This window comes from Acanthochromis polyacanthus, chromosome 13 (assembly GCF_021347895.1).
Source record: "Acanthochromis polyacanthus isolate Apoly-LR-REF ecotype Palm Island chromosome 13, KAUST_Apoly_ChrSc, whole genome shotgun sequence".
NCBI lineage: Eukaryota > Metazoa > Chordata > Actinopteri > Pomacentridae > Acanthochromis > Acanthochromis polyacanthus.
This window is the reverse complement of record NC_067125.1, coordinates 34,877,114-34,903,867: the sequence shown is the minus strand read 5'-3', so window position 1 is coordinate 34,903,867 and position 26,754 is coordinate 34,877,114. Positions and strand designations below refer to the sequence as shown.

The window sequence follows — 26,754 nt, the reverse complement described above, 5'->3', positions numbered from 1 at the left end:
GCACATTATACTAAAGGGACAAATGTTTACTGAATTGCATCCACTTTGTCCTAATATACCAGTATTCACACATTCATTGCACTGAAATGAAAATAATAAAAATAAATCTGTGACTGAATGAGATCACTCTGAATTTCTGATAAAATAAACATTGGAGGAGGTTTAAAATTTAATTCATTTAATTTCAGGTGATCATACTTTGTCCACTTAGTAATGCAGCCTTGTTTTTCACTGTTTGAATAATATATATTGTTTTAACATAATTATATATTTATGTCTTTATCTACAAACTGTATCTGCAGAATTAATTAGCACTATTGTAATTTGTGGAGCTAAATTGATTTACTGTGGGTAAAATGAGCGTTTCATCATGACACCTACCCTGAATACAGTACTTCAGTAAATGCACGTCCTTCTGCCGGTGTATAAAATGCAAATATGTATGTGAGTGGACTAAATATAAAGATTAAATTCATGTGTCGTAGCCTGCAGATAGACGCTAACAGGGAAACCAATGAGAGTCCGGGGGATTTCCCCACCCTTCCTTTACGCAGAGCGAGGCTGCCCTCCACCACCGGCATTCCCAGTATGCACCGCGGACAGAGCAGCAAAAAATAGTCCGCTAACGAACGGCTCAGAAAAGGGAACCAGAAAAGGGGGTAGCTCAGCAGCTAAATCCACGAGATAAACTGCATCCAGCGCAACCACAACTGCTATCATGGCTGACAACGAGAAACTGGACAACCAGCGGCTGAAGAATTTCAAGAATAAGGGCCGTGATTTGGAGGTAAAAGTTCTGCGGATCGGTGTCGAAGATCTCCTCTTTTCCTCGCCGCCGCCACTCTCTTCACGGCCAGCTTCGGCTCTCGGCTTCACTGTGACGTCGTTTCTAATTTCCACCGTCGGGAACTTTGTACCCAGAGCCCCGGCCAGGGCCTGCGCACACTGCCCGTGTTAGGTCGCAGGCCTCGGCAGGACGATTCCCCGATGGGTCCGAGCGGTTCGCTTCCACCGTGAGACCGCGGTGGTTAAAAAACATGTCAGAAAAGCCAGTCGGAGTTGATCGCCTCCGCTGGAGCTGCGCTGCTAGCCCCGCTGCTAGCCAGGCCCACGGGGGACATGCTAGCTTAAGTAAAGCATATCACCCCACCGAATCGGTTTAGCTCGGTGTGTTAGCTCATATAAACGTCCACAGCCCTTCTAAAAATACACGTAGTTGACTTTCGTGTTGTTTTTAGGAAATATCGACTTTATTGACAAGCTAACGTGGCGGCAGATTAACGTTATTTTGATGCTGCAGTTAGCAAGCCACCGTTAGCTCGCGACAAGCTAGCTAACGGAGGTTGGGGTTGGTGGTGCTGGTGGCTGCAGTTCCACCCATCCCCCGTCTTTATAATCAAAAACAATGGCGGAAACCAGTCAGCCTCTTAGCAGCCCAGTTACCTAGGTCTTAAGTCGAGGCTTGGTGTTAAATTTTTGCGTCCTGCTTTAGCAACATTGCACCAGCGTTGAAAACAGCGTTAACCCGAGCAGCTAGTTAACGTGATTACACGACTGATAGATCAAAGCTACACGTTAGCTAACGTCGCGTCTATAAGTTAGCAGGTGATATACAATCATCCCAGCGTGTCACCGTGTTACTAATGTTTGCTGGTATTCATTTTGTCCTCAGGCGGGCTCACTTAGGATGTATATAAGCAGGATATACTCATACATCCTGTTTGACGAGTCGTTTCTGGAGCGCGGTAGGCCTCTAGACACGAGTTGTCAAGCCCGGCGACCTGTTTTTGACCTGAACTAGTTATAAAAAGCATGACGGCAGCCTGTCAGTGGCTAACACACACTTACACTCTAACTGCAATTAAAACTTCGAAATCACACTGTTCTATATATATATATATATGTACGTATGCTAATATGTCCTCACAACTTCCCTTCCGCTGTATACAGCTAGCTTAAACTAGTGCTTTCTAATACAACAATCCGGCTTTCAGTTTAATAAACATGAAGGATATATTATTCAGTTTTTATTGAAACTGTAATTTAGAGAGTTTTGAAGGCTGTCCAGTCCATTAAGAGTAATCCAAGACTCATCAAAGTTATTAGAAAACACGTATCATTATAATTTAATGCAGCTGAGAAGCATTGCAGCCGCACAGCCTTCAGTACCTTTTGCAGGATTGCAATCATTTTGGCTTGATGTGACTAACAAAATGGCAGCTGAGTGTGCCTTATCGTTATAACTGCTGCTTTTGTAAGTAAGAACGTAACTAAAAACTGTGTATACATAAGCATACAGGGGTTGGTTGTCTTGTTCAGATACATCAAGTGGTCTTGCAGTAACTTAAGCTGAGTCATATTGGGTCAGACTCGCGCAAAGTGTATTTGGGTGCTGTCATATGCAATGTGTGGGCTGTTGGCTTCATGCTTCAAGTATGAGAGACTGCTGATCAGCTGCAGTTGCACAAACATGTCAGCAGTGCTCAGATTTAGATTAATTGTCATACATGATTAGGTGTTACCCTCTTGGGCAGAGGCAAGTTTTGATTAATATTTATGTTGCTGTCTTTCCTACAGACTATGAGAAGACAGAGGACTGAGGTAGTGGTTGAACTCAGAAAGGTAATACTTCAAATACTCACTGTCTTTGTGTTACTGTGATTCTTACAACTGAATTCTATTTTGACCTTTTATTTGTGATAATCTTTGAAATAATGGACTGAAATATCCTGAGTTTTCACATATTGACAGTGACGTTCTGTAGGAATGGGGATAAAGTAATATCTCTGATTCCTCCACAGAACAAAAGAGATGAACACCTTCTGAAGAGGAGAAATGTGCCCCATGAGGACATCTGTGAGGACTCTGATGTCGACGGAGATTTCAGATCGGTACGGTTGCGTGTCTCCTACTCACAATGAATGTCCTGCCACGAGAAGAACAAGTTAACATACTTTTAAGTGTCGTGTTTTAAGAACAGAGTATTATATAGCTCCTATGAGGCTCTGTTGCTGCAATGGGAATGACAACGAGGCAGAAAAATATTGTGTTATGACTGTCCAAGGGGTTTTGCACATCAGATTCATCTCTCTCATTAAACACTCCAGAAGTTTAGGACCTGCTGACATTTGTCTATATGATGCTGCTTTCTTGGCTCTCGTTACCTTATCCCAGTTGGGTGGGGCAGGAGTGTGCACAAACATGCTGTTTGTCTTGCTGTTGGTGTCTCATTTTCCTGAAGTAATAGACAATTTTTTTTGTCTACATATTCATCTTCCTTGGTAGAATAGGTACAATTCACCTAATGAAACTGTCCCACCTAAGGCTTGCCTTGTTTTCAAGTACTGTTTTACTGTTAATGTTTGATAGAGAATCACGGTCGATGCCATGCTCGCTTTTGTTATCTCTACCGTAAACAACGGAGATGCAACAGCATCTGCATTCATCTTAAACCTTTCGATACACAGTGTTCAGTTCAGTGTGAATTTCCTTGAGTCAGTATGCGCTGTGAAAAAGAGTCTGTTAATCTACGTATTGTAGCAAACATTCCAAAATCCAAGTTTCATCTATTAGGTTTTGGCAGGGCCCATTGGTCAGCTACAGCCTGTGTGCGAGTAGGGTTAGCCACCGTGGCTAAGCTAAACTAAAGAGAGGCCAGAGGATCTTCCCATGACATTTAGACCCATTGTGTGGGAGTGCTACTGTTTCCTGCTTAGGTACAGTGAAAATGGTCAGAGAGGAGTGAATTGGACAAAAACTGTATGCCGACACTGTTCAGCTGAAGTCAGGATGTGGAAACCCTTCAAACATGCTAAGTCATGTACGATGGCATCACCAACACCCAAATATGTTGATCAGTGGAATGAGACAAACAGGCTAGAAAACAAGTGTTCTCCCCACAGCGTTCAAACAGCCTCTCCCTGCACATTCAAACTGTGCCAAAGCAATAACTGAACAATAAGCAATACGTGCTGGATGTTTTTCACCGTGTAGGTCAAAGTGCTAGAGCCCTGCTACCATGTGCCTTAACGTCTGCATATTAGCCAGTCTGCTGTGTCTGACCTGTAGAAATTAGTACAAGCAGTAATTATGCAGGGAATATCAACTGTACTGGCAGTTGTGCTCACCATCGATGGATGGATTACTAAGGCCACAGAGAGTTACTTAAGAGTAATGACCCACTACATACAGGTCAGAGCTGGTGCATTACCGACACTAGTGTTATTTTTTCTGATTTGTCTTTATTGACAGAGTGCCGGTATTTGTATCTCTTTACTGCGACAGTAGTAATAACCAAGGGGACACTATTAGTGCTTACATTTTTCAAAATATATGAACAATTGAATATATTATATGTGTTGTTGTTTTTTTGTCTGTTTCAAAAATGTACTGAACCATGACTCCAAAACCGAGGAAGACACTGAACAGTGAATTTTATGTACTGTTGAACCTTGAGTGAACACCAATGTGGATTTAATTTTCCCCTTTTACACAAAATCTAAATATATTTATAGGGAGTAACAGGGAAGAAAATTACTAATATTAGTAGTACTCTTACTGGTGTGGTAGTTTTTGGGATACACACAGCTGATGTTGGCACACCTTATTAATCTGAGCATAAATGATAAATATTTATAGTGATGCATTATTGTGGAAATATTACCAACATGTTGTTTGGATTCTCGGTTTTGGACCACAGAAGGCTGTAACTGTAAATGTCTCGGTAGTCATTTCTTAACGTATGCAGTGTGGGCAGACATCGGTGGCTACATGTTTCAGCTAATAGCATCCCAGAAAATATATCAATCAGGAATCCCACCTTCACTAAAGGTCTCTGGGTTGGGTAGCATTGCTGAATTAAAATGGCCACTCAGCAGTTCAGAGATTCAATCACTGTAACTACCTCATGGTGTTGAGAAGGCTGAGTGGAAATGAGCTGCTTAACAATATATCAAGAATGACACACTGCTCTGACTCACCGCAAGACATCAGAGGGGCTTCTGTGGAAAGTGTGTCGGCCCGTCTACTTGAAGTATTCAACAAACAAATGACCGCTGTTTTCAGTCCGTTTAAAATAACACATCAATTGTGTTGCCATGAGGACATTTGTTTTTTCGTACGGTTTGTTTGCCCATTTTGTGGTTGACTCCTTCAAAAAAGAATAATTTGGGTTTCTTGAATTAGAATTTGTGTGTCTTTTGAAAATCCTCACTCTCCTGCAGCTTTGCTCTTCATTCTTCTTGTCGCCAGTGTTTTTAATTTCCCTAGGTTAGAGTTGTCTCCTTAATCATCCCCCACAGCAGTGGAACGTAAATACACGATTATGAACGTGCTTCAAGTGATTGAATGTTTTTTGGTTGCTTATTTTGTAAGTCTACTACCCTTCCCCCTTTCTGTGGGGGTTCACAGGCAATCAGAGGCAATTGGCTGGCCTATAAGATGCATCAACCAACTTTATGCAGTAGGGCCCACAGTCATGATCAGCTGCTGATTGAAAGTAAAACTCAGAGTAGCTCAAAAGAGGCAGCCTACACTGGGCTCTGATCTCCCTTTAGAAGGCATCAGGAGAGGTTTACAATTAGCAAATTGTCATGTTGAATCCTTGTGTGCATGTCCAGCTTGCTGAAAGGTTTGTTCAACTGAGAATGCAAGTCCCTGTTTTGTCCTGATGATATTTTTCAATCACCGACCTCTCCACACTGTTTTTGTTGGTGCTTTAGTGACCTGATGAAGAGCTTTCAGATATAAAAATCCTCAATACACTTGTCAGAATACTCAGATGGCTTTTGTTTGGTGGGAATTGCTTTAACAATTTATCGGCTTTTTCTTATTCTTTTCTTTTATCGACAATGTTTTTTAAAATTATTCTATTATTATTCATGTTGGAGCTCTTGTCATTAAGGTTAATGTAGTACTTGTGAAATTGTGTTTCTAGCTGAATGATTTTATGAAATTTTCTCTTTCAGCAAAACACCTCTCTTGAAGCAATAGTACAAGTAAGTTGGACATTTTTGTTATGTACCTAGTTCATTGAGTAGTGTGTGCGAAGTTCATTATTCACCTGAGATGACACTTGTCTGACACTTGTCACATATGCTGAATTAGAATCTGAATAGGAAATTGACTCAGCTCAAAGTTATATATTTTTTGGCAAGTTATTACCTACCTGCTTCAAAACATAACAGTTTTGTGGACACTGTTGATTATTTTAAGTGCATGACTCATGTATGGTGTTGTGTTGATTTATAGAATGCCACCAGTGATAACCAGGGCGTCCAGCTGAGTGCTGTTCAGGCTGCCAGGTGAGAATATTCACATGCATCATCTCAGTCAACACCAGGGTCAGCTGATGCTTGGATGTTATTGTTTCTTGTTGGTGAAGTCACACAATCAGTTATTTATTCCCTTATTCCAAGTACAGGCCTTTCTGACATGTGAAATGGATACTGTTGTTACACATCAGTGTCAAGAAAATGATACCCCTTTTATTATGACGGTTCTTCTGTCTGTGCCATTTACAGTGAATAAACTACACTGATTCTGTATCATGCAGGAGTTTTGATTATGCCAATAACATTAGCTGTTTGAGTGTAATAGTGATTCACATCTGGTTCTCGGGTGTATCTGTAAGCCACGGATTCTGCACCAGGACACCAATATATTTTCTCAAGAGGCTGTCTGCTTGAAATTGATGACTTCTTGCAAAATACAGTTTCAGTGTTGCAATTTCAGGGCTCAAATGTTTTTTCAGCTTAGTTTGACAGCTGTGATTTAGAGCAAGTCAGCCCTGTCTAATTAATGGACATTGTAAATGGCACTGCAGCTCAGTTGTGCAGCCCCGTGGAGCTCGTGTCAGGTACAGCATGAGGTAGTTGATTTTATGAAACATGTCCACGTTTTAGGACTGTTCTCTATTTTTTTTTTTTTTTTTTTTAGTTTCGTTGTGATTCCTCCTCTGACGCTCTGACGTTGTGTCATGACGGTGTTGGGTCCTAAGCAGGAGGTCTCTTCTCATTAGAATCACTGGCATTACGATCTCTTTACATTGTGTAGACGCTTCACATTCTTAAGCTGTTTCTCTGTGTGCACCTGGGTTTCGTCAGTAAAGCTACATGAGAGAGAATGTGTGTGTGATGGTCTTTTGTTTCATCTTTGTTTTTGTAGGAAGTTGTTGTCCAGTGACCGTAATCCTCCCATAGATGACCTGATTAAGTCTGGGATCCTTCCTATACTGGTTCACTGCCTGGACAGAGATGACAAGTAAGCAGCCTGTAACTCTGTTTGTCTGCATGTAGCAGTGAATCATGCTTTTTTAATGTGCGATAATTATAGTACAAGTCAGCCTTATTCCCTGAACATGTTGAGTTTATGTACACTTCAAAGTTATGCTAATGAGCCAGCAGGGTTTAGCCCAGCCTACATCTGAACAGTGTTGAAAGTTATGTAAATGTGCTCCAGTTTTCACCTTCCAGGAATGACAGAACATAACTGACTCATGAGCGCTCTCTTGCTGTTTAACACCTCTGCCAAATCACACTCGGTTTTACCGGTGCTTCTCCTACCCTGCCTTTCTACAGCCCATCTCTCCAGTTTGAGGCAGCCTGGGCTCTAACCAACATTGCGTCGGGTACCTCAGAGCAGACTCAAGCCGTGGTCCAGTCCAGTAAGTGGCACAGTGTCGCAACACATGACTTGTTTGTCTTTCTCAGTTTTATCCCAATTTCCCTTTGCTTTGATTTTTTTTTTTTTTTTTTTTGTGAGCTGTGCTGTTTTTGCTGCAGTATAGACAATATATCATTGTGTTGTATTTTTGTGTTGGCTAGGTTGCCTTGAAATTGAAAAAACTGTAATTTTGAGAAATGCTCATTCTTTCCCTTATGTTGCATCTTTGTGTTGACAACCTTGTTGTTGATTTATTTCAATATGTAGGAAATGACATTCATGCTAGTATCATCCTCATCAGTGAATGACATCTACAGCAAGACAAAGGTCCTTACAAATTTATGCAGACAATTATTATAAATGTTAATGAGTCTGTAGGATAAATAACAATCTGTTCTGGTCTCCATTAGTATTTGGGATTTATGAGAGTTCTTGTCATTCTTTTTAGGCTGTTAATGTGGTTTTATTTAAAGAACCCATATTATGTGTTGTGTGTTTTTTTTTTTTTTTTTTTTTAATTCGGAATGTTATACAGTTTTTTTGCGCTATTGAAATGTCAGGAAACTTAAAATGTCCTTGCCGGAGGGAGTTATTCTCTCTCACAGAAAACAGTGCTCCTGAAACACCTTGTTTGGAGTCTGGACTTTTCTTCTGCTACTTATCTATGTCACCATGTAACATGTTTGCATAATATCTGTCTAGCAGCCAGTAGGGCACATCCTCAAACTAAGAGTGAGCAGCTGCTTCACTGTCTGCCATGACTGGAGTTGCTTCTACTAACTCTAAAGTTGTCGGCAATGAGCAGATCACTCCAAATGTTCTGCTGTTGGCTGCTAGAATGAGCACAAAAGTCTTCATGTACTCCCATAATCTAACGAAATGAAGACCTAGTGGATTACTTTATTTTTGACTGGCAGTGTTCCTACTGCAATAGGAAAGTCCTCAGTGTTGGCACATTGAACAGCTAATGTTACCATTAGCTTTGACTGTATGACTGGAGCCATGTTGAAATTGCATGCGGAGTGATGCCACTGCATGAAAGCATTGTGCATTGCATAACTGCATAAATGTCTCCTTGTTCTGTGTCCTATTCTGGTTCCAACTTGTAAGGTTGAACTCTGGCGTTTAATTACCGTCTTAAAGCTCTCAGAAAGCTACACCTATGTTCATAGAATCTGGGGTTATGGTAGGAAGCAGCATTGCCTTGCTTTTCTCCTGGGTGAGTAGACCAATCAGAGAAAACTGGGCTTTTCAAACAGGTTTAAAAAGAGAGTTAAACCAAGTCACACTACAGGATTTTGGGCCTGATTTGGCAATGTGTGGAGTTTACAGATCTGGTTTTAAATCTCACAAAGTGTTTGCAGACACCATGGGGCCACCTAGATATTATCAAACATGTTGATATATATGCTTTAAAATCAGACTGGTTATCGTTATCACACTACTGCCTGGAGCAGCAACAGTAAATATTTTGACCTTTGATGCTAGCATTAGCTACAGATATAAAAACCAATCACACCTCCTGGTCTCAGTTTTTTCCCGTACTCTTTTAGTAGTCTGTTTTTTCTTTGTCATTGCAAAGCATTGCTCATGTTACTGCAAGTTGTTGCACCACAGTGTCTACTCTGCTTACATCTGCTTCCACATGAGATCATGTGAGGTGGCTCACTGGTCCCTGATTGCTCCATCTGGCACTGTAATCTTGAAAACATTGTGCTGTGTGTGATTTGCCATTATTTTCAAAGCTCGTAGTGTGTGTTTGTGCATGTCTGAGATTAGAGAGAAAAATATCTGAAGTTTCTCCTTATGTGCATAATGCAACCAGATTTCATAATCTGTTTAACTCCTGGAGTGTGAAGCTGGCCTCGCATCAGTGAGCGTCAGGATTATTAATGTTGACAATGCATAACTTCACAATTCATTACTAATTATACAGGAGTAAGAGCAGAGTTTATGTACCTCTGTCTTTGAATGCTTGGATGGATCACATTTCATCTATTTTCAAGATAGGAATTAAATATGTTTTTATGATCTTCTAATGATCTTAGTTTGTTTGGTCATTAGTTTAGGGCTGCATTAATCTTTTTCCCTTGTTTAGATGCTGTGCCACTGTTCTTGAGGCTGCTTCACTCTCCTCACCAGAATGTGTGTGAACAGGCCGTCTGGGCCTTGGGCAACATTATCGGTGAGTTTCTGTGAACGTGAGGTTCGAAACGAGGGCAGTCGGTCCCAAGACGATGCGTGCTGAATCTATGTTTTCTCTTCAGGTGATGGCCCTCAGTGCAGAGACTATGTGATCAGCTTGGGTGTTGTGAAGCCCCTGCTATCTTTCATCAGTCCCTCCATCCCCATCACCTTCCTCCGCAATGTCACCTGGGTCATGGTCAATCTGTGCCGCCACAAGGACCCTCCACCACCCATGGAGACGATCCAAGAGGTGTGTGTATGCACGTAGAGAAAAAATGTGTGTATGTGGTTTTGGCAAGGCACTGCGTTGATATTTCTGGGTGGAAAGTCGGCGTGGGATCACTTCCTTTTAACTGCACTTACAACTCCTACAGGTCTTTCTAGTTTCCACTTCCGTTCTTACTGTTGGGAGGTAAGAAGTCTTTGAAAGTGACTTTAAAATACTGAAAATAACAGATGTAGGAAACGCCGCTAACTAGACAAAGACTAAAAGTGATAGAGGAAGCTGTCTCATGCTGTCAACTCCAACAATGTATCAGCAAACATGACATTTTGATCAAACAACAGTTTTCTTTGTTATACAATTGAGAACAAGTCAGTTATTAGTGAGATTCTTCAGACTTTCTGGAGGATTTTTGATTTTATAAGAAAAGCAGTGACATAAAACTGTTTGAACGGTATGTGGCAGAAACTCCAAAAATAAGTCCAGAATAAATGTTTTTGGGCAGTATGCTGCTGTGAATGCAGTCATGGCTCTCTCGAAAATAAAACAGAAGATGTGTTTTTTTGGTTGGTGCTTGTGAAGCAGAGAGGATTCGAGCTTCATCGGTGATCAACTTGCGTGGGTAAAATGTGGGCAGATTTTGTGTGTTGCAGTTCTGTGGTGAAATAAATGAAGGGTGATTGTGCAGCTGTGATCCAAACATGATGAACCACATAGGAATCTTCCTGGTGTTACAATTTCATTTCCTCTGTCTAATGCTGTTTTTTTTTCTAAATTATTTTTTCTCAGATCCTGCCAGCTCTCTGCGTTTTGATCCACCACACTGATGTCAGTGTAAGTATACAGACTGTCAGCAGTAGTAGTGCTTGGACCTACAACACTATATTCCCAGATAAAAATTCCTGCTAAATCGATACCGTCCAATGAGACTGAACAGAACACTAGAACCTTTTGGTCTTTGGCTGCCTCCAGATCTTGGTGGACACAGTGTGGGCTCTGTCCTACCTGACGGACGCTGGGAATGAGCAGATCCAAATGGTCATCGACTCTGGCATTGTCCCACATCTGGTACCTCTGCTCAGTCACCAGGAGGTCAAAGTTCAGGTAAGGAGAGAAGATTAGTGCTTCCAAGGATTGATAAAACCTGAATGGACCCTTTTCTGAGGCCCTTCCCATAGCAGCTGCTGTCTAATCCTACGTTAGCAACCGTAACTAGGTATGGGAGGGAAGTCAAATTTTCAGAACAAGGGAAAATGTTGAAAAATTGGGCATTTGCAGCTTGCAGGTTTCATATTCTGATAGTTTAGATGGTAATGTTGTAAATGCAAAAAGAGATTTTACATATACAGTGTGTAAGGCCTCACTCAGCTGTTTCATTTACCTAGCAAATAAAGCAATGAAGAGCCCTTCTGTTACAAGTTTACTCAGTTAATTTAACCCAGCAGGTCACTAAATCATATTATAATTTTAAACAAATGTAAAAGCAGGGTAATTTAGTTTGGCCAGGCATGGACAAATACATTTTAGTTAATAAAAGCTAAAGGAAGTCATATTGAAACCTTGGCTTAAAATATAACGGCATATATTGGTGTTTCTGTTAATTGTCCTGCACTAAACTTGTCAAAATGAACTGCCGCTTGTATTTCGATCAGTGAGCTTTTCTTTTTTCTGATTTTATTGCCCACTACTTTCTCAATACTGCAGTGACATCTGTTGTGAATGTAGAGCTCAGATATGGATGATGTTGCTCTTTTCCGCTTCTCATGTTCTCAGAAATTTGCTGTTATTTCCTTATTTTGAAAGCTTGATAGGCTTAGCAACAGTAACCAAATGGACAGGACGTATGAATTTGGGATTTGTCAGGAAGTTCTAACACATTCACTGCAGAATAATCAAGCATCATTATTTATATTGTCTAGTGATTCTGTAAATGCCACTGTATATAAACACTGAGAAAAAAAAAATCAAACACGACTAGATTAGCTTTTAAAATCTGCTTAACACGTTTCATATGTTTTTTTTTTTTTTTTTTTTTTCTCACCGCAACAAAACTTGTCCTCTCCACATCCAGACTGCTGCCCTGAGGGCTGTTGGAAACATAGTGACCGGCACAGATGAACAGACCCAGGTGGTGCTCAACTGTGACGCCCTCAGCCACTTCCCTGCACTGCTCACCCACCCAAAGGAGAAAATCAACAAGGTAACTTTCTCCATCTCAGGAAAAAAAAAAGCAACCTGATGATCTCAAAGCGCAACATCAGGTGTCTGGAAGTGATGAAATCAGAGACTTGGTGCAGGTGTGAACGCTGTGTGAAAGGCAGTAGATGGAGGTCTAGCTAGTAGTAGGAATTCACAACATGGAGAACCGTGAGGATGAAGAACACGAAGAGGACGACAGCACCTGGTTACATGTAGTTAGTGATATAGATCGGGGGGAGGGAGGGAGGGGAGGAGGGAACTAGTTTGTGTGCATGTGATCGAATGAGTGATATGAGGGGTTGGTGGAATACAGGGTGCTGAAGTGTCTCTGCTGATACTGGAGTGCATCTGAGACCAGTCACTTCAAAAGCGAGGCCCTTTTTTGTGACTGGACGATGATTAGAGCCTCAAAGTCGCCCTCTCCCCACCCACAGTGCTCTGTCTCTACCAGAGGTCCGAACGCTGCGTGGACCTCTGGATTCTGATCCAGCTCAGACACAACAACTACCATCAGCGTTTTAATTGCCTTGCTTCTTTGCTTGGGAGAAAATCTATATACATGAAGTCGGCTTAGCCATCCCACTTGTGTTTGTGCTTTTTCTCCTGTAGGAGGCAGTGTGGTTCCTGTCCAACATCACAGCAGGTAACCAGCAGCAGGTGCAGGCTGTCATTGAAGCCAAGCTAGTTCCCATGATCATTCACCTGCTTGACAAGGTCTGTACCCATTTCAAGTGAATCGTGTAATACTTTATGAACTGCAGGTAAAAATCTGTGTTGCTTACATTGAATGCAATTATTTTAGGGCGACTTTGGCACTCAGAAGGAAGCAGCCTGGGCCATCAGTAACCTGACAATAAGTGGGAGGAAAGATCAGGTAAGAATCTCCTTAAATGTTCCCTCTTGGTGCTAACCTCCTGTGTGTGCTGCAGATTTTTTTTTTACCCACCTTGTCATCTAAATATGTGAAGAAATGTGAAAAAACATTGAGATATTGCAGTTTAAAATTTGCAAACCACTCTTGGTATTTATTAGCCTAGCCATGCTACACCCATGTTTCTGACGGCACAAGGGTCTAGGGAAGCTCGACAGGGAGGGAGGCGGGCTAAAAGGTTGTCTATCAAATCCCTCTGCAGCAATTGGGTAGGTATACAACCAATCAAACGAATAGGCTGACGTAGTTCCGAGAGCACCGGCAGATTGTGGCTAAGTCCCATTAGCTTCCCAACCAGCGGAGCCGCGGAGCCAACTGATATATTAAGGATTTGCCATATCCTGTCGGCATAAGTCCAAATACGTCTTTCTTCTCAATGAAACACTTAAGTGCCGTCCTTTGTTTATCTTTCAAGTTGAATTTTAGCTTCAAATCTTTAAGGGCTGTGGCCAAAGCCGAGTCGAAAGATAACTGTTGGTGCGCTGCGCTGGTTGTTTCTGTCAGAATCGTCACGCCTCTGTCGTCACGCCCGCCTTCTGACTCTACACTTCATGGTGACTGGTCCGGCCAGTTTTAAGAGAATCCAGCCTCGAGCCTTATGGAGGGTAACTAGACCCACCCTGGCAGAGAATTAAATTCGTTGCCGTGGGTTGTCTAGTGTGGCTAGGCTAGGTATTTATCATATTTATTGGCAAATGCAGAAACCATCTTTGGTTTTATGTCACCTTTATTTATCTAGGAAAAGGCTGATTAAGATTTATGATCACTTTCACCGGAACATCCTGGCAGCAGCACAATTTACAAGTGTACAAGTGTAGATTTTAATAAGGTTAACATAAAGATAAAGACAAAGACTGTAGCTTCGTGTAATTTTTTCATGGCCGTAGGTCTATAAATCTGAAGGATGCAGACCAAGAATGTATAACTATGAACATACCAGTGACTTGGTTTATGGGTAGTTAAGGCCCTTAATGAAATGGTCTTTCCTTTTCTACCATGTCAGATTTACAATCGGAATCAACTGATTACCAGCCTGGCTGATTATTTGCCCAATATTTGCCCCTTTTTATGCTGTTAAAATGAAATTAACCCCCAAAAAATCATTACTGGCTCAGCGCTAGGATGAGACTGTTGCTAAAAGACTTGGTGTGGCTAACGCTATCTGTAATAAAATAGAAATCTTTCTAAAATAGGATTAATTTTGCCAATCTGCTCTGACAGACATGTCTCTAGCAGAGAAACAGTCTGCAAAAACTCAATAAGAAGCACACCTGTCTCCACAAATCAGGATATTAGCTACTGTCACAATGGTTAAGGCTACGCTAATTAGGCACCCACACTTTGAGAAAAAGCTGTGAAAGATTAACAAAGAAGAACTGCAGGTGAAAAGAAGACAGACTGTTTAAATTCATTCAATCTCACTGTAAGCAAGATGCATTTCATTTAATATTGTACATATTCAGCCACAGTATTCCTAATTAATGAATAAGTCTAGTTATGAATGACTGGTCCCCGTCTGTTACTCGATGTTGACATGTAACATTTAATATATATAGTTGCCACATTGGTTATTGCTCTTTCCTGATTACCAACAGTCGGTATCAGTATTGGCCGTACAGAAAACGTTGGTTGATCTCTAACACACAGTCCATCATTGTTTCAGGTGGCACACCTCATTGAAAAGCAGGTGATTCCTCCATTCTGCAACCTGCTCACAGTGAAGGATGCTCAAGTCGTGCAGGTTGTTCTCGACGGTCTGAGCAATATCCTCAAGATGGCCGACGACGAGGCCGAAACTATTGCTAATCTGATTGAGGAATGCGGAGGTAGGTTTACCATCAACGTTGTCATCTTTCTGTTTTCAGCTCATTGGTATTGGGAGGAAATATGTAACCTAATTTGGTCTTTGTGTCCTACAGGTTTGGAAAAAGTGGAGCAACTGCAAAATCATGAAAATGAAGATATCTACAAATTGGCATACGAAATTATTGATCAATTCTTCTCATCTGATGATGTAAGTTACATTTGTATGTTGTGTATATATTTACTATTTAGCTATGATTTGATTTGTTTATTGCTTAGGTTTAAAGGCAAAGCAATAGTCAAGTGGTGCTATTAGTTGCTTAGAAACTTGGATTCATATCATATTGTACCTGAGTCTGAGCATGAAGTCCCATCATACTGGACAAATGGTCTAAACAGTGTAATATGTACATTATAGCGATTATCTAAATATAATTGTAGTCGTAATTTGACATGACTTTTGGATGTCCGAGTCAGTCACCAGCCTCATTCTACCCTCTCACTATAAAAAGTCACTCATATTTTCTTCTCAATGGTTGGCTCATGATGTATTGAACAGTGTCAATGTTTAATCTACTGCCTTCTCCGTTTCACGCTGTTAATGCTCAGTTGTGTCGTCTGTCATTCAGATCGAAGAAGACTCCACCCTGGTCCCGGAGGCCATCCAGGGCGGAACTTACGGCTTTAACTCAGCCAACGTGCCAGCCGAGGGATTCCAGTTCTAGACGGCATCTGGGGTATTCTGGAGTTTTGTTCACGATGCAGCACTCTGTTCAACATAAAAAAATTAGGAGAGAAAGAGCGAGAGAGAGCGAGTGTGAGAAATTTGATCCATTGTGCTTGGCTCGTGGGATCCATGGCTGCATCTTATCTGAGAGAAAAATATGTGGATTTCATTTGGCATTCCAGGGGAACCAGCCCAAATGAAGTTTGAGATGGCGAGTGGGTGCGAGTGAGAATGAGTGGCTACATGTTGCAAAAAAGCAAAACATCTACATCGAATGCGTTGAGAGACATGCCGACATAACTTCTGCGTTATTGGAGCTGTCGTCTTCGGAAAACTACTTCAAATGACAACAAAAAAACTCGATGTCTGCCCAGGGAGAACCATGGACATTCGAAAATAAGAAACCAAGACATCTTGAAATATTACAATACAGCAAAAATGCAGAAATGAATATAACTCTGATTCTGAACTGAGATGAACCACGAACCATCACAATTCTGCGGTCCTCCGACTAGAGAGGGCGCCACCCTCAAAGTGCCCCTCCCCCAATCGGCCACGCTATCAGACATGTGTGTGAATGGACCCATTGTGTATGAATGTCTGGACTCAGTGCTGAGGAGCCAGGTTCATCTCCTCCAACGAGACGCCCCGACGTGGGCACCATCCTCTCCCCCTGGTGGGTGAGGCCAGGAGTCCGACTGCGCGTGTCGCATGTGCGAGAGAATGGACGGATGAGTTGTGTGTGCTTGGCTGCGTGCGTGACTGGGAGTGTGCAAGGCTGGGTGAGAACGCATGCAGAGACGGGAAAAAGATACAAATACAACATCTGAAGAGAAACAAAATTGAGAAACGCAACAATAAGGCTAGCAAAGGTTTCAGGAAGGAAATTCTGCCTTTGAAAGAGGCTGATCCTGAAATCCGTGAAAGGAAGAACTTTGGATATGGGAAAAAAAAAGTCATTGTCATCACAAGGATTATGTTTTGTTTTGAATTATTTAGTATTAATTGACACTGGACAATGTTATTGGCAGGTGTGGAGCAGCGGTGCATTGTATTATGATGCATTTGGTGGCTTTGGGCTTTTCTTTTTGCCTCCAGTGTGTTCCTTTTTTTATAATTTTTTTTTTTTTAATTTCAGCTTTTAGTTACATTGCTTCTGTAAAGGTGATTGATGATCGTATTCCATCCTCACACCACAACCCTAACCTACACACCAGACATGGGCTTGATGCTGTGAAATTCTTACACCGTCACCATAATCAACCAAATGACCAGTTCCCCTTGTAACTCTTCATTATTTTCTTTCTTCAATTTACAGCAAAATCACTGCTTTGCAGTATTGTTGCCATAGCTTTGATTATCACCAGGGGAGAAGAGAATGGCCATTTCACGTAGGATTGTGAATCATAACCTTTGCATGTACTAAACTATAGCACAGTTATTTTTAGGGTATTTTAGTTTCCTTAGGCTGTGGATACAGTGTAATTTTCATTTTAAGTAAAACTGTGCTTAAATGTTACATGTTTCCCCTTCCCTTACTCCTCACTAGTGTCTGATTTGCTAAATAATCTGTATGGTTTTGCACATGTACTGCAAAGTGAGGCCTGAAGTCTTTCTGAAGGTGTGTTGGTGGGTTTCATAGGTTTTGACCTGCCAGCGACATCTACAATATGCATCACTCAACCACAATCTTTGTTGTCTTTCTAGAGTAATCCAATGATGCTTTTTAGTGATACTTGAGAAAATAATGACTTTATTTCAGGAGCAGCAGTAATGAATCTGCTAATGTATCTCAGCTAGACTAAGAGAAGATTTAACCTCCTTTTCTCAAGGTCAAAGGGTGTCCCACATGTCAGACTGGAGTTATTCTAAGTGGGTTTTCCTGAAAAATAAACCCATGGACAAGTTTGCTGTAATTTTAGTACCTTGCAGAGTCCTCAGCCCCGTACCCGTCTTTCCTCTTCTACCAGCTAGGTGTACAAGCTTACCCTCTTTCATTTTTTTGTGTTAACTTCAAACACTGTAGTAATGATTACACATTGTGCTCATAAACCTTCTGTTGAAAATAGGGGTATTTTTTTTTGCAGCATTCCTTGTTAGCAAACGTGGTTTCAAATCTAAAATTATGACCTGGAAGGAAATTTAAAAAAAAAGGTGGTTTCCCCCCCAAAAAACATTTTTTTGGGAGATAGGCTACAGAATAGGTTGTCTTCGAGAAAATAAATAGTGAAACCCAACTGAGAGACTGTGTGTGTGTGCTCTGTTGTGAAATGTGGTGTGGTTAATCCTATTTGTTTAGTTGCTTGAATTTCTTCCGTTTTTTTCTATAAAATGGTGAAACACCTTCGTGCGTCTCAACGGTCGAGCTTGTGTTCGAATCTAGAAAGAGGGACCTGATTGGCCAGGACGACCGTTTGTTCGCATGCGTCGTGCGGAAAAGGAAAATGGTGCATTTGGAGACAGTCGGAAAAATCACTGACAAAAGAGACGTGGTAGTAGTCGGACCGAATTTGACACTCATATTAATTTATGCGTCGTACATTCAGGAGTCAAAATACTTATAAATTTTAAATGGTAAAATGAACCAGGGGGCGGGGGGCGTTTAGTATCCGAAAAAGTATTATCATATATTTCTTCATTTATTTGAGTGAAGAAACGGTGCTTTAAACAGCGACCAAAAAACGACATGTTGGTATTTGTTTAACTGTAAGCAGGCACCGTACAAAGTTAAGTACGATCCCGTGTTTCTACCTGCCTGTACTTTACTGAGGACACCTGAAGGCAGCACGACAAGGAACAGGAAATGAAGGCTCATGTTATGGAAAGACGCTTTTGCTCCGAGCAGACGGTGAGTGTTTAGCTCAAGATTTCTCGGCTGAAACGCCCTCTTAAAGACGATTTTCAAAACGGAAACGAAGCTATAGCAAAACAAATGGTAGAAATGCTGCGAGGGAAGTCATTACCGCTGTTGTTTGGGTAGCGTTGCGGTTTTTTGTTTTGTTTTTAAGTCTCTGGGAGTGCTAGACTCGTCAAAATAGAAGTTCAAAAGTTTGTGACATTTTTTTTGGTCCTGGCTGAAATGTTGCCCTCACGTAACGCACAAATTGAGGGTTCGTGTGCTCTTTTATCGTGTGGGATAAAAGTCACCTAACTTTCTTCTTATGGAGAATAGATAGCTAATGCCTACAGCCTTGACCTGTCCTGCCAACGTCCCAAAATAACGCCAGTTTAACAGTAAAGAATGAAACAGAAAGACGTCACTTTTGAATGTACCATTGTGTGTGTATAAATGGATGTAGTTATATATAGTAGTCGCTGCACACCTGTTACCTGTTTGAATCTGGGCGCCAACTCGGCTGCAGTTTGCCTCCACACGTGGATCAGGTTTTGAGGACGGTTGAACAGCTGAACAGTCCATCTCAGCAATCGTGTGTGTGTGTGTGTGTGTGTGTGTGTGTGTGTGTGTGTGTGTGTTGGCATAAGGCCTCCTATTGTCGCTGCGGTGCTGCCTGTAACTAGAGGAGAGAGGGCACACAAACACGCACACATAGACAATGCAACACAACTGATCCGGTAATAGGAGCTGAGCCGAGTTTTGGCTGTTCTCTTGTTTTTCAGTGCTGATCTGCTCTTTCTCACACACCAGTTAGGCTTGAATGTACTGTTTGTTAGAATAAGCACTAATTAGACACTTATAACCCTCTAAAACGGGTGATCTAATGCAATCCATGGGGTCCAGTTTTGTGGTGGTTACAGTCTGTGTTGTAACTGTCCTAGAGGTGTTAACTCAATTGTATTTTTAGCATCGAGGCCACAGTTAGAGGTAGTATTTTACTCTTTCTTCTGAGTTTTAGTGCACATTATAGTCTTGAAAGTGACACAACCAAATCATTGATAAACTTGATGAATGTTTGCACAGTCGTATATAGCGTTGAACAATTTGGCATTTTTCTGACATATAACGCAATTTCTCATGATTTTATTAAGTCAGTCACAACTCCAATATTTTCTGTAGTAGTTGAAAAATATGTGAAGGCACATTAATATGAGATGCCATCAAAAGCTGTCACAAGGAGGACAGCTTAGATTAGAACCTTGGGTCAGACAAGCTACATAATGTATGACTTACGGCTTAAAAAAAAGGACCATTATCAGTGGAAAAGCATAAACACCAGGAATCAATTGAATCATAACCTTTACCGTCATTATTTTACCCTCCTCTTGTCTTTATTTACTTTTTTGCTGAATTTTCAGATATCTGAAAAAAAATCTGAAAATTCAGCAAAAAAGTCCCCAAATTTCTGAAAATTTGCAAAACCTTCAGGAAGAAAATTCCAATAATGCCTTAAAAATTTCCCTTAAAAGTTTTATTTAAAAATCCTCCAAAGTTGGCAAGAAAATTCTTGTAATTTTTTAAAAGAAATTATTAAAAATCTTCCAAAAAAATCCTATAAAATGTCTAAAGTGATTACGTATATATCAGTAAAACTTCTGTTATTTTCTTTAAGAACATTCACATAAAAATCAACCAAAATCCAGCAAATTTCACTGGATTTTTGATTTTTTTTTTTTAGTGAATGTTCTTAAACATTTTTTAAACTTATTTTTTCCACCAAAAAATGTTCAAAAATTTCCCCAAAGTGTTGAAAATGTGGACATCAGAAGTTTCACTGTGAAAATCAATTGATTTTTTTTTTTTGCCACATTTTCAAACTTTAAAACGGGTCCATTTGACCTCCAGGACGACACGAGGGTTAAGAGTCACACCTTCTAATGTCCTAAGTTGCAGCAGTTGTGATTTGGTAATTGCATTTTTTAAATTTCCAAATTAGTCACCTACCTGATTCTCCAAATATTCACAGGAAATCAATTTTCTGTCCTGTTTCTTTAAGTACTTCCCAGGTTATAATCACTTTACAGTTGTATCACGTTAATGTGTTTTGCAAAACAGGTGCAGCACGTAGCTTTTCATCCGTCCTGCTGTCCTGCCAGATCTTGTTTCCCTCCAAACCCTCAGTCCTGAGCCCCACTGGTTTCTAGTCTCCACCATGGACAACCTGGAGGAGGACCTGACGTGCTCTGTGTGCTACTCTCTGTTCTCGGACCCGCGGATACTGCCGTGTTCGCACACCTTCTGTAAGAACTGCCTGGACAACTTGCTCCAGGTGTCAACCAACTATTCCATCTGGCGTCCGCTCCGCCTGCCGCTCAAATGCCCCAACTGTCGCAGCGTGGTGGAGCTGCCCACGGCGGGCGTAGACGGCCTGCCCTCAAACGTGTCTCTGCGGGCCATCATCGAGAAAGTAGGAGAGAGTCTGTTTTTCCAATGAAACATTCAGCCTGCAACTACCTGTCAGTCTGACGTGCTCTTACTGGGCAGAACTGTGCTGCTCTGGTTTGTGCTGATTTGTCTTTGCATGTCCCAGTACCAGATGGACAGCGAGCCGCGACCCCCGTCCTGCCCGCTGCACCACAGGCAGTCTCTAAACATTTACTGCGTCCAAGACCGGCAGCTGATCTGTGGGCTGTGTCTGACTGTCGGAGAGCACCAGGGCCATCCCATAGATGACCTGCAAGCAGCTTTCATCAGAGAAAAGCGGACTCCATCGCTGCTCCTGGCCAGACTCTCGGAGAAGAGACAGCCACAGGTACAGCAATCCACAATCAAAGCAAACTCAGTATACTGTAACGGACGGTGTGGTCATTTTTTGTAACCGATAAATGGCAATTGAGTAAACACATGGACGCGAATGCATCTCGTTGTTAGGTGTGTGAGCTGGGGGAGCAGCTGGTGCAGGAGAAAGCCCGCTGTGAGGGTCTGGTGAGGCAGGACCGGCAGGAAGTCAATCAGTTTTTTAAGACGCTGGAGGCGGCGCTGGCCAAGAAGAGACAAGCTTACCTAGAGGCCCTAGATAAAGCTGGTGAAGAGGTGTCACAGGCCTACGACCCCATCATCCACAGAGTGAAGGAGCTGCAGGTGTGTAAATACTGGTAGCCACCAGAAAATATGCATTCTGTGAATTTATTTTTGTGAGTTCTAACGCTGTATGAGTTAATTTTGGAATAAACTCTGCACTGACTGAAGATTCTTTTGGTAAATTTAACTGTGGTTACGATCCTTACATTGTTTTATATTGGTTGAACAGAGTCACAGCTAGCGTTTATTTCTAATAATAATAATAATCATTTTATTTACACAGCCCCTATAAAAAGTGCTTACAAAGTGTATTTAAAAAAATATGTGATCTGAAACTTCAACTAAATGAAATGTATAATAAAAAAGCAGACTATGCCCTGTTTAGATTAAAAAGTATTTTTTATGAAAGTGGCGAAAAATCTGGGAAGTTATTGGCTCGACAGCTGCGTCAAAAGGAGGCTAGTCAAGTTATAGCCGGATCTCAAAATTAATATTCAGATACCACCGTCACGAATGAATATTCGGATATTCGGGTCCAGCCTTAAGGTAAACATGGTAAAAGATTTACAAAATATATTATAATAGATGCACCAAAAATGCCATATCCAATTATGGAAAAAAAGTGGAATAAAAGAAAATAGAGGGGCTGCTCAGTGCGTAAGTGGTTAGCACTTTCGCCTTGCAGCAAGAAGATCCCTGGTTCGAATCCCGGGGTGGGCCTGGGATCTTTCTGCATGGAGTTTGCATGTTCTCCCTGAGCATGCGTGGGTTTTCTCCGGGCACTCCAGCTTCCTCCCACAGTCCAAAAATATGATGAGGTTAATTGGTTACTCTAAATTGTCCGTAGGTGTGAATGTGAGTGTGATTGTTTGTCTGTATATGTAGCCCAGTGACAGACTGGTGACCTGTCCAGGGTGTCCCCTGCCTTCGCCCCAGTCAGCTGGGATAGGCTCCAGCATCCCCCGCGACCCTAGTGAGGATAAAGCGACGTATAGAGAATGGATGGATGGAAAAGAAAATAGAGGATAGAAGAGGAGGTTAAAAATAATAACAATAATGGTTATAGTAAATAAATGAGAGAGAGATATAACTAAGAGTTAAAGCGAATAAAACAAACATAAAAGCAAATCTATAAAAATGGGTTTTAAGGCAGAAACAAGCACTGTTGTAACTCTTTTAAATAAGTGATCATCTTATTGATAAAGTTTCTGATTAAATGACTGACAGCTCCAGTATTTTTGCCTCATTAACAGTCTTGTTTCTTGCAGGAAGAACAGCTGGACCTGGTGTCTTTTGGCCTGTCTGTGCAGGAGGAAGATTCTCCCCTGGTCTTCTTGGAGAAGGTGCATTTGTTCAGAGAGAGGGTGGAGGAATGTATTAAAACCCCTCTGCCCTCCGTGATAAACCTCTCCGTCACGCCGCGAGCAGCAGATTACCTCCAGCAGCACTGGCCCGCTGTGACCCTCGGGAGGCTGGAGGAGGCTCCTGTCCCCAAGCTGTGCTGCTGTTCCAGATGTGGCTGCGAGGACGCCGGAGCTGGAGGCGACCGGTCCGACAGACTGGTCCAGGACACGTGGGGCGAGCTGCAGCCGACCGGGCCTGCGGTGCTGCTGGGGCTGCTGCTGCTGCTGCTGGCGGTGCTGTGGATGAACCCGGTCGGAGGGGCGTCGCTCGGCTTCTCTCTGCTGTCTCGGCTCAGTCAGGTCGTCCACGGCTTCAGCAGCGAACTCACCACATCCGTCTGGGACACAGCAGCATCAGCATACACAGAGATACAGGCGGCTTTAGAAGAATTGAGCTCACAGCTCTGCTCAATGGAGGACAAGATCTTTCAGCAGCTGGCCGTCTTATTTCAGACTCTGACGTCTCGCTGAGAGAGGCCAAAGCAGAGTCCTGAACTCTTGTTTAGAAGCTAATTAAGTCTCAAAACTGTAAAGAGCCAATTTTGCCGTCAGCTTCACAATAAGAGATTTTTTTTTTAGATTTAAATCCAACATTGGAGATCTAATGGACCACGACACATTTCAGCTCTTTTTTCTGAACTGAATGATCTTTGCTTTGTTTTCGTTCTGGCTCTCAGCATTTTAAGAGACTTTTCTTGGAGAATTCAGACGATAGATAAGCAGATTTAAAGGAAAGAAGATCGTTATAAAACTTTAGAAAAACATATTAAGAGAAATAATTTACTAACGAAAGACACCTTTTAAATGATTTAACCATCATATGTATACGTGAATGTTAATGTGAGGGTGGATTTTTAGCTTTAGTCCCACTTTAAAGAAGTCATATGAAGCCTTTGGGAAGGCATTGGATATGACTTATTTCCTTGCTTCAGAACTTTACGGAAAACATTTAAAACATTAAGTTCTTTAAGCACAGTTAATGTAGCTGAAAGTGTTTTACAGCGCCCTCCATAATTATTGGCACCCCTGGTTAAGTTGTGTTCTTTAGCTTCTAATAAATTCAGTTTGTTTCTAAATAATATAGGACCACAATGGAAAAAAGGAAAATCCAACCTTTAATTCAAGTGCATTTATTCAGTGGGGAAAAAATCACACAGAAATAATTTTTTTACATTACATCATGTGTGCCACAATTATTAGCACCCTTGATTTTAATACTTTGTACAACCCCCTTTTGCCAACAAAACAGCACCTAATCTTCTCCTGTAATACATTTTTCAACAATTTTCAGTGTGAGAGTATGCTTCTGCAATAAAAATTGAATTTATTTTAAGGTTTTGAACACATCTTAACCAGGGGTGCCAATAATTATGGAGGGCGCTGTATGTATTAAACTGTTATTGTCAAATGCTACGCTCCTCTTTGGAGGGATATTATTCTGGCTCACAATGACACTACCTAACAAATGAGCATTTATCCTACCAAAACACTAATTGCTAATTTTTAGAAAGGTGGTTAGTTTGAGGTGTTCTCTCCCCAGTCACCTTTCCGATCGGTCTCTGTGTCAGAGCTGGAGCCGTCAGCGCAGCCACACGTGGATCTCCTTACACAAGACTGTTTACAGCGACTGGAGCAGTACGTGAAATTTAGAGCCTGCTGAGTGGAACCAGACACACAGTGGACCAGACTTAAAGCCTTCACAGATCATGTTGCAGGGATGCGGAGGGGTTCTCTTACTGTGCCTTCAGCCATCATGCCTTCACCTCGCCCCACTTAATAGCTTTACGCTTAATTCCACCAGGACCAATACGTCTTGCTTAGGACAGTGCCTTTTTTTTGTTTGTTTTGTTTTCGTAAATGGTGCACTGATCTACGGTCTGCTTTAAAAGTTGTTACAGCCTTTGCTTTATTCAGCATCCCACAAAAGTTTGTTTTATTTTACTCGAGCAGAGTTCAGCAGCTCTTCACTGAGACGCCAGCTTGAGTATGTTGCTGCTTTCCTCAACACAATGTGATGCAACCTGGGATTAAAAAAAAAAATCTGACTGAACAAATGCCGTTTTTAAGCAGTCACACTCAGGGCCGGAGTGGGACTCATTTTCAGCCCTGGACTTTCATCCCTCAGACCAGCCCACTTTAGATCACGACCTATTGCTATTAAAATCATGTAATTCTAGCCTTGTCTTGTAATTCAGTGTGTTTTTAAAAAATATTTCCAATTCAGTGCAAGTAAGGGTTGCTTCACAGTGAGGATTTATTCCAGCATGAGTGCACATCTCCAACATTATTCTTTACAACAATATCAGAAATCTACATTCTGTTCAAATAAGTGTTCAAGGATATTCAAATCTTAAAAATGAAATAAAAAAGATATAAAAATATTAAATTTAAAAAATAAAATAAAAGGTGTTGCACTTTCTAATAACTCTATCATCTCTTTTTCCTCTACAAGGAAACAGTTCCATCACAACTTAAATTTCACAAATATGAGAACATCAGTTAAAGGGCTGATCTCCAACACTATTCTTTACAATTACAATGTCCTTTTTTGCAATATCAAATATCAAGCAAATCAGTGTTCACAGATCTAATGCTCATGAATAAAGAATATTATTGCACTGTTTGCAATTTTTTTTATTCACAGTATAACATGACTTGCTAATGAAATTTTAAAAATGCTTTGATTTTCAATTTATATTTACAATAACAAGAAAATAAAATCGGTAAGAGACAGAAATGAAAAAAAAGTCAGTTTTTTTCATTTTCTGAGACCAGAAGTGGCCATCAGCAAGTGTGGAGCCAAACAGAGTACAGTGCATAGACTGGATATCATTTTTTTCGTTAGTTTTCATGGTCAAAATGAGAGATCAGGTGGCCGATCTTAAAATAAATCAATATTGAATTTTTTTTATAGAGCGTTAAAATTTTGCGAAGCCAAGGGGCGGGGCTACTTGATTGACAGTCCGGTCTGGAATGATTGACAGGTCCTATGGAGGAGGCAGCCCAGACTCTGCTCTCCTCGGTTGGTTTAATTCTGATATGTTAACTGTTGGTTTATTTATCGGTGGAGCAGCAGACACTGAAAGGACTCTGATAGTTCAGTAAGTGTTTATTTTCTTATCAGTGCTGCTTTTAATGCACTTTATATGCAGCTTCAGTGTCAGATATAATGTGTACCATAATTTTAGTGTGTGTTGACCAGTGAAGAGTTAGCATCCAGTAGTAGTAATAGTTTTAATGTTAGCGATGCTAACCGAGCTAGCTGCTCAGTGGTAGCCTGATTAAAGCTAACGTAGCATTAAGCTACCGATGTTTGTGCTGTTTCATGTAAACAGCTGAAGTGTGTTATGTTAGTGTAATGTGGTGCGTTTAGTTAATAAAACTGTCAGTGGAGACGCTGGTTCACATTAATGTAATGTTTAGAAAACCGAAATGTGCCGGCCACGACCACCACACGCCATTGCCGTGCGGGCGTGGCCGGCCCGGTGCTGCAGGTGCCCCGGCTGCCTGCAATCAGCCGGCTGACACGTCAGGGGCTGCCGCCGACTCGAGACGCTTCTGAGGAAGGCGATGGTGCTCGACGACATTGTCATGCAAGGTAATCAACATGTGTCTACTCGGGGCGCCCGCATAGCTCAATGGTTTAAGCAAGGACAAACCATGTAATCTTTGTTTGTCTGAACAAAAGAACTCAAACCTCGT

The 26,754-nt window shown here is 41.4% G+C and overlaps 2 protein-coding genes across 3 annotated transcripts; both read left to right on the top strand.

Moving 5' to 3' along the window:
* Positions 1-556: 556 nt before the first annotated feature.
* On the top strand, positions 557-17,973 carry kpna4 (karyopherin alpha 4 (importin alpha 3)). The gene is made up of 17 exons (XM_022207156.2): positions 557-787; positions 2,578-2,622; positions 2,802-2,891; positions 5,967-5,996; positions 6,250-6,302; positions 7,165-7,260; positions 7,578-7,663; positions 9,761-9,847; positions 9,930-10,099; positions 10,862-10,906; positions 11,045-11,176; positions 12,144-12,272; positions 12,881-12,985; positions 13,074-13,145; positions 14,866-15,028; positions 15,122-15,216; positions 15,635-17,973. The coding sequence occupies exons 1-17, from the start codon at positions 719-721 to the stop codon at positions 15,728-15,730; spliced, it is 1,563 nt and encodes a 520-aa protein (XP_022062848.1). The 5' UTR covers positions 557-718; the 3' UTR covers positions 15,731-17,973.
* Positions 17,974-18,096: 123 nt separating this feature from the next.
* trim59 (tripartite motif containing 59) lies at positions 18,097-25,675 on the top strand. Of its 2 annotated transcripts, none has more exons than XM_051958403.1 (5): positions 18,097-18,580; positions 20,725-21,035; positions 21,159-21,380; positions 21,500-21,709; positions 22,918-25,675. In XM_051958403.1, exons 2-5 carry the CDS (start codon positions 20,781-20,783, stop codon positions 23,521-23,523), a joined length of 1,293 nt encoding a protein of 430 aa, XP_051814363.1. In that variant the 5' UTR covers positions 18,097-18,580; positions 20,725-20,780; the 3' UTR covers positions 23,524-25,675. The 2 variants fall into 2 exon arrangements, with proteins under 2 accessions (XP_051814363.1, XP_022062849.2); XM_022207157.2 differs by having other exon boundaries at positions 20,684-21,035.
* Positions 25,676-26,754: the final 1,079 nt, after the last annotated feature.

Bases quoted from the DNA above. Each gene is read 5' to 3' on its own strand.
- kpna4 (XM_022207156.2), top strand. From the start codon at position 719: ATGGCTGACAACGAGAAACTGGACAACCAGCGGCTGAAGAATTTCAAG. The intron at 6,303-7,164 runs GTGAGAATATTC...TTGTTTTTGTAG, and splicing joins AGTGCTGTTCAGGCTGCCAG to GAAGTTGTTGTCCAGTGACC. The intron at 12,273-12,880 runs GTAACTTTCTCC...TTTCTCCTGTAG, and splicing joins CAAAGGAGAAAATCAACAAG to GAGGCAGTGTGGTTCCTGTC.
- trim59 (XM_051958403.1), top strand. From the start codon at position 20,781: ATGGACAACCTGGAGGAGGACCTGACGTGCTCTGTGTGCTACTCTCTG. The intron at 21,036-21,158 runs GTAGGAGAGAGT...TGCATGTCCCAG, and splicing joins TGCGGGCCATCATCGAGAAA to TACCAGATGGACAGCGAGCC. The intron at 21,381-21,499 runs GTACAGCAATCC...TCTCGTTGTTAG, and splicing joins CGGAGAAGAGACAGCCACAG to GTGTGTGAGCTGGGGGAGCA.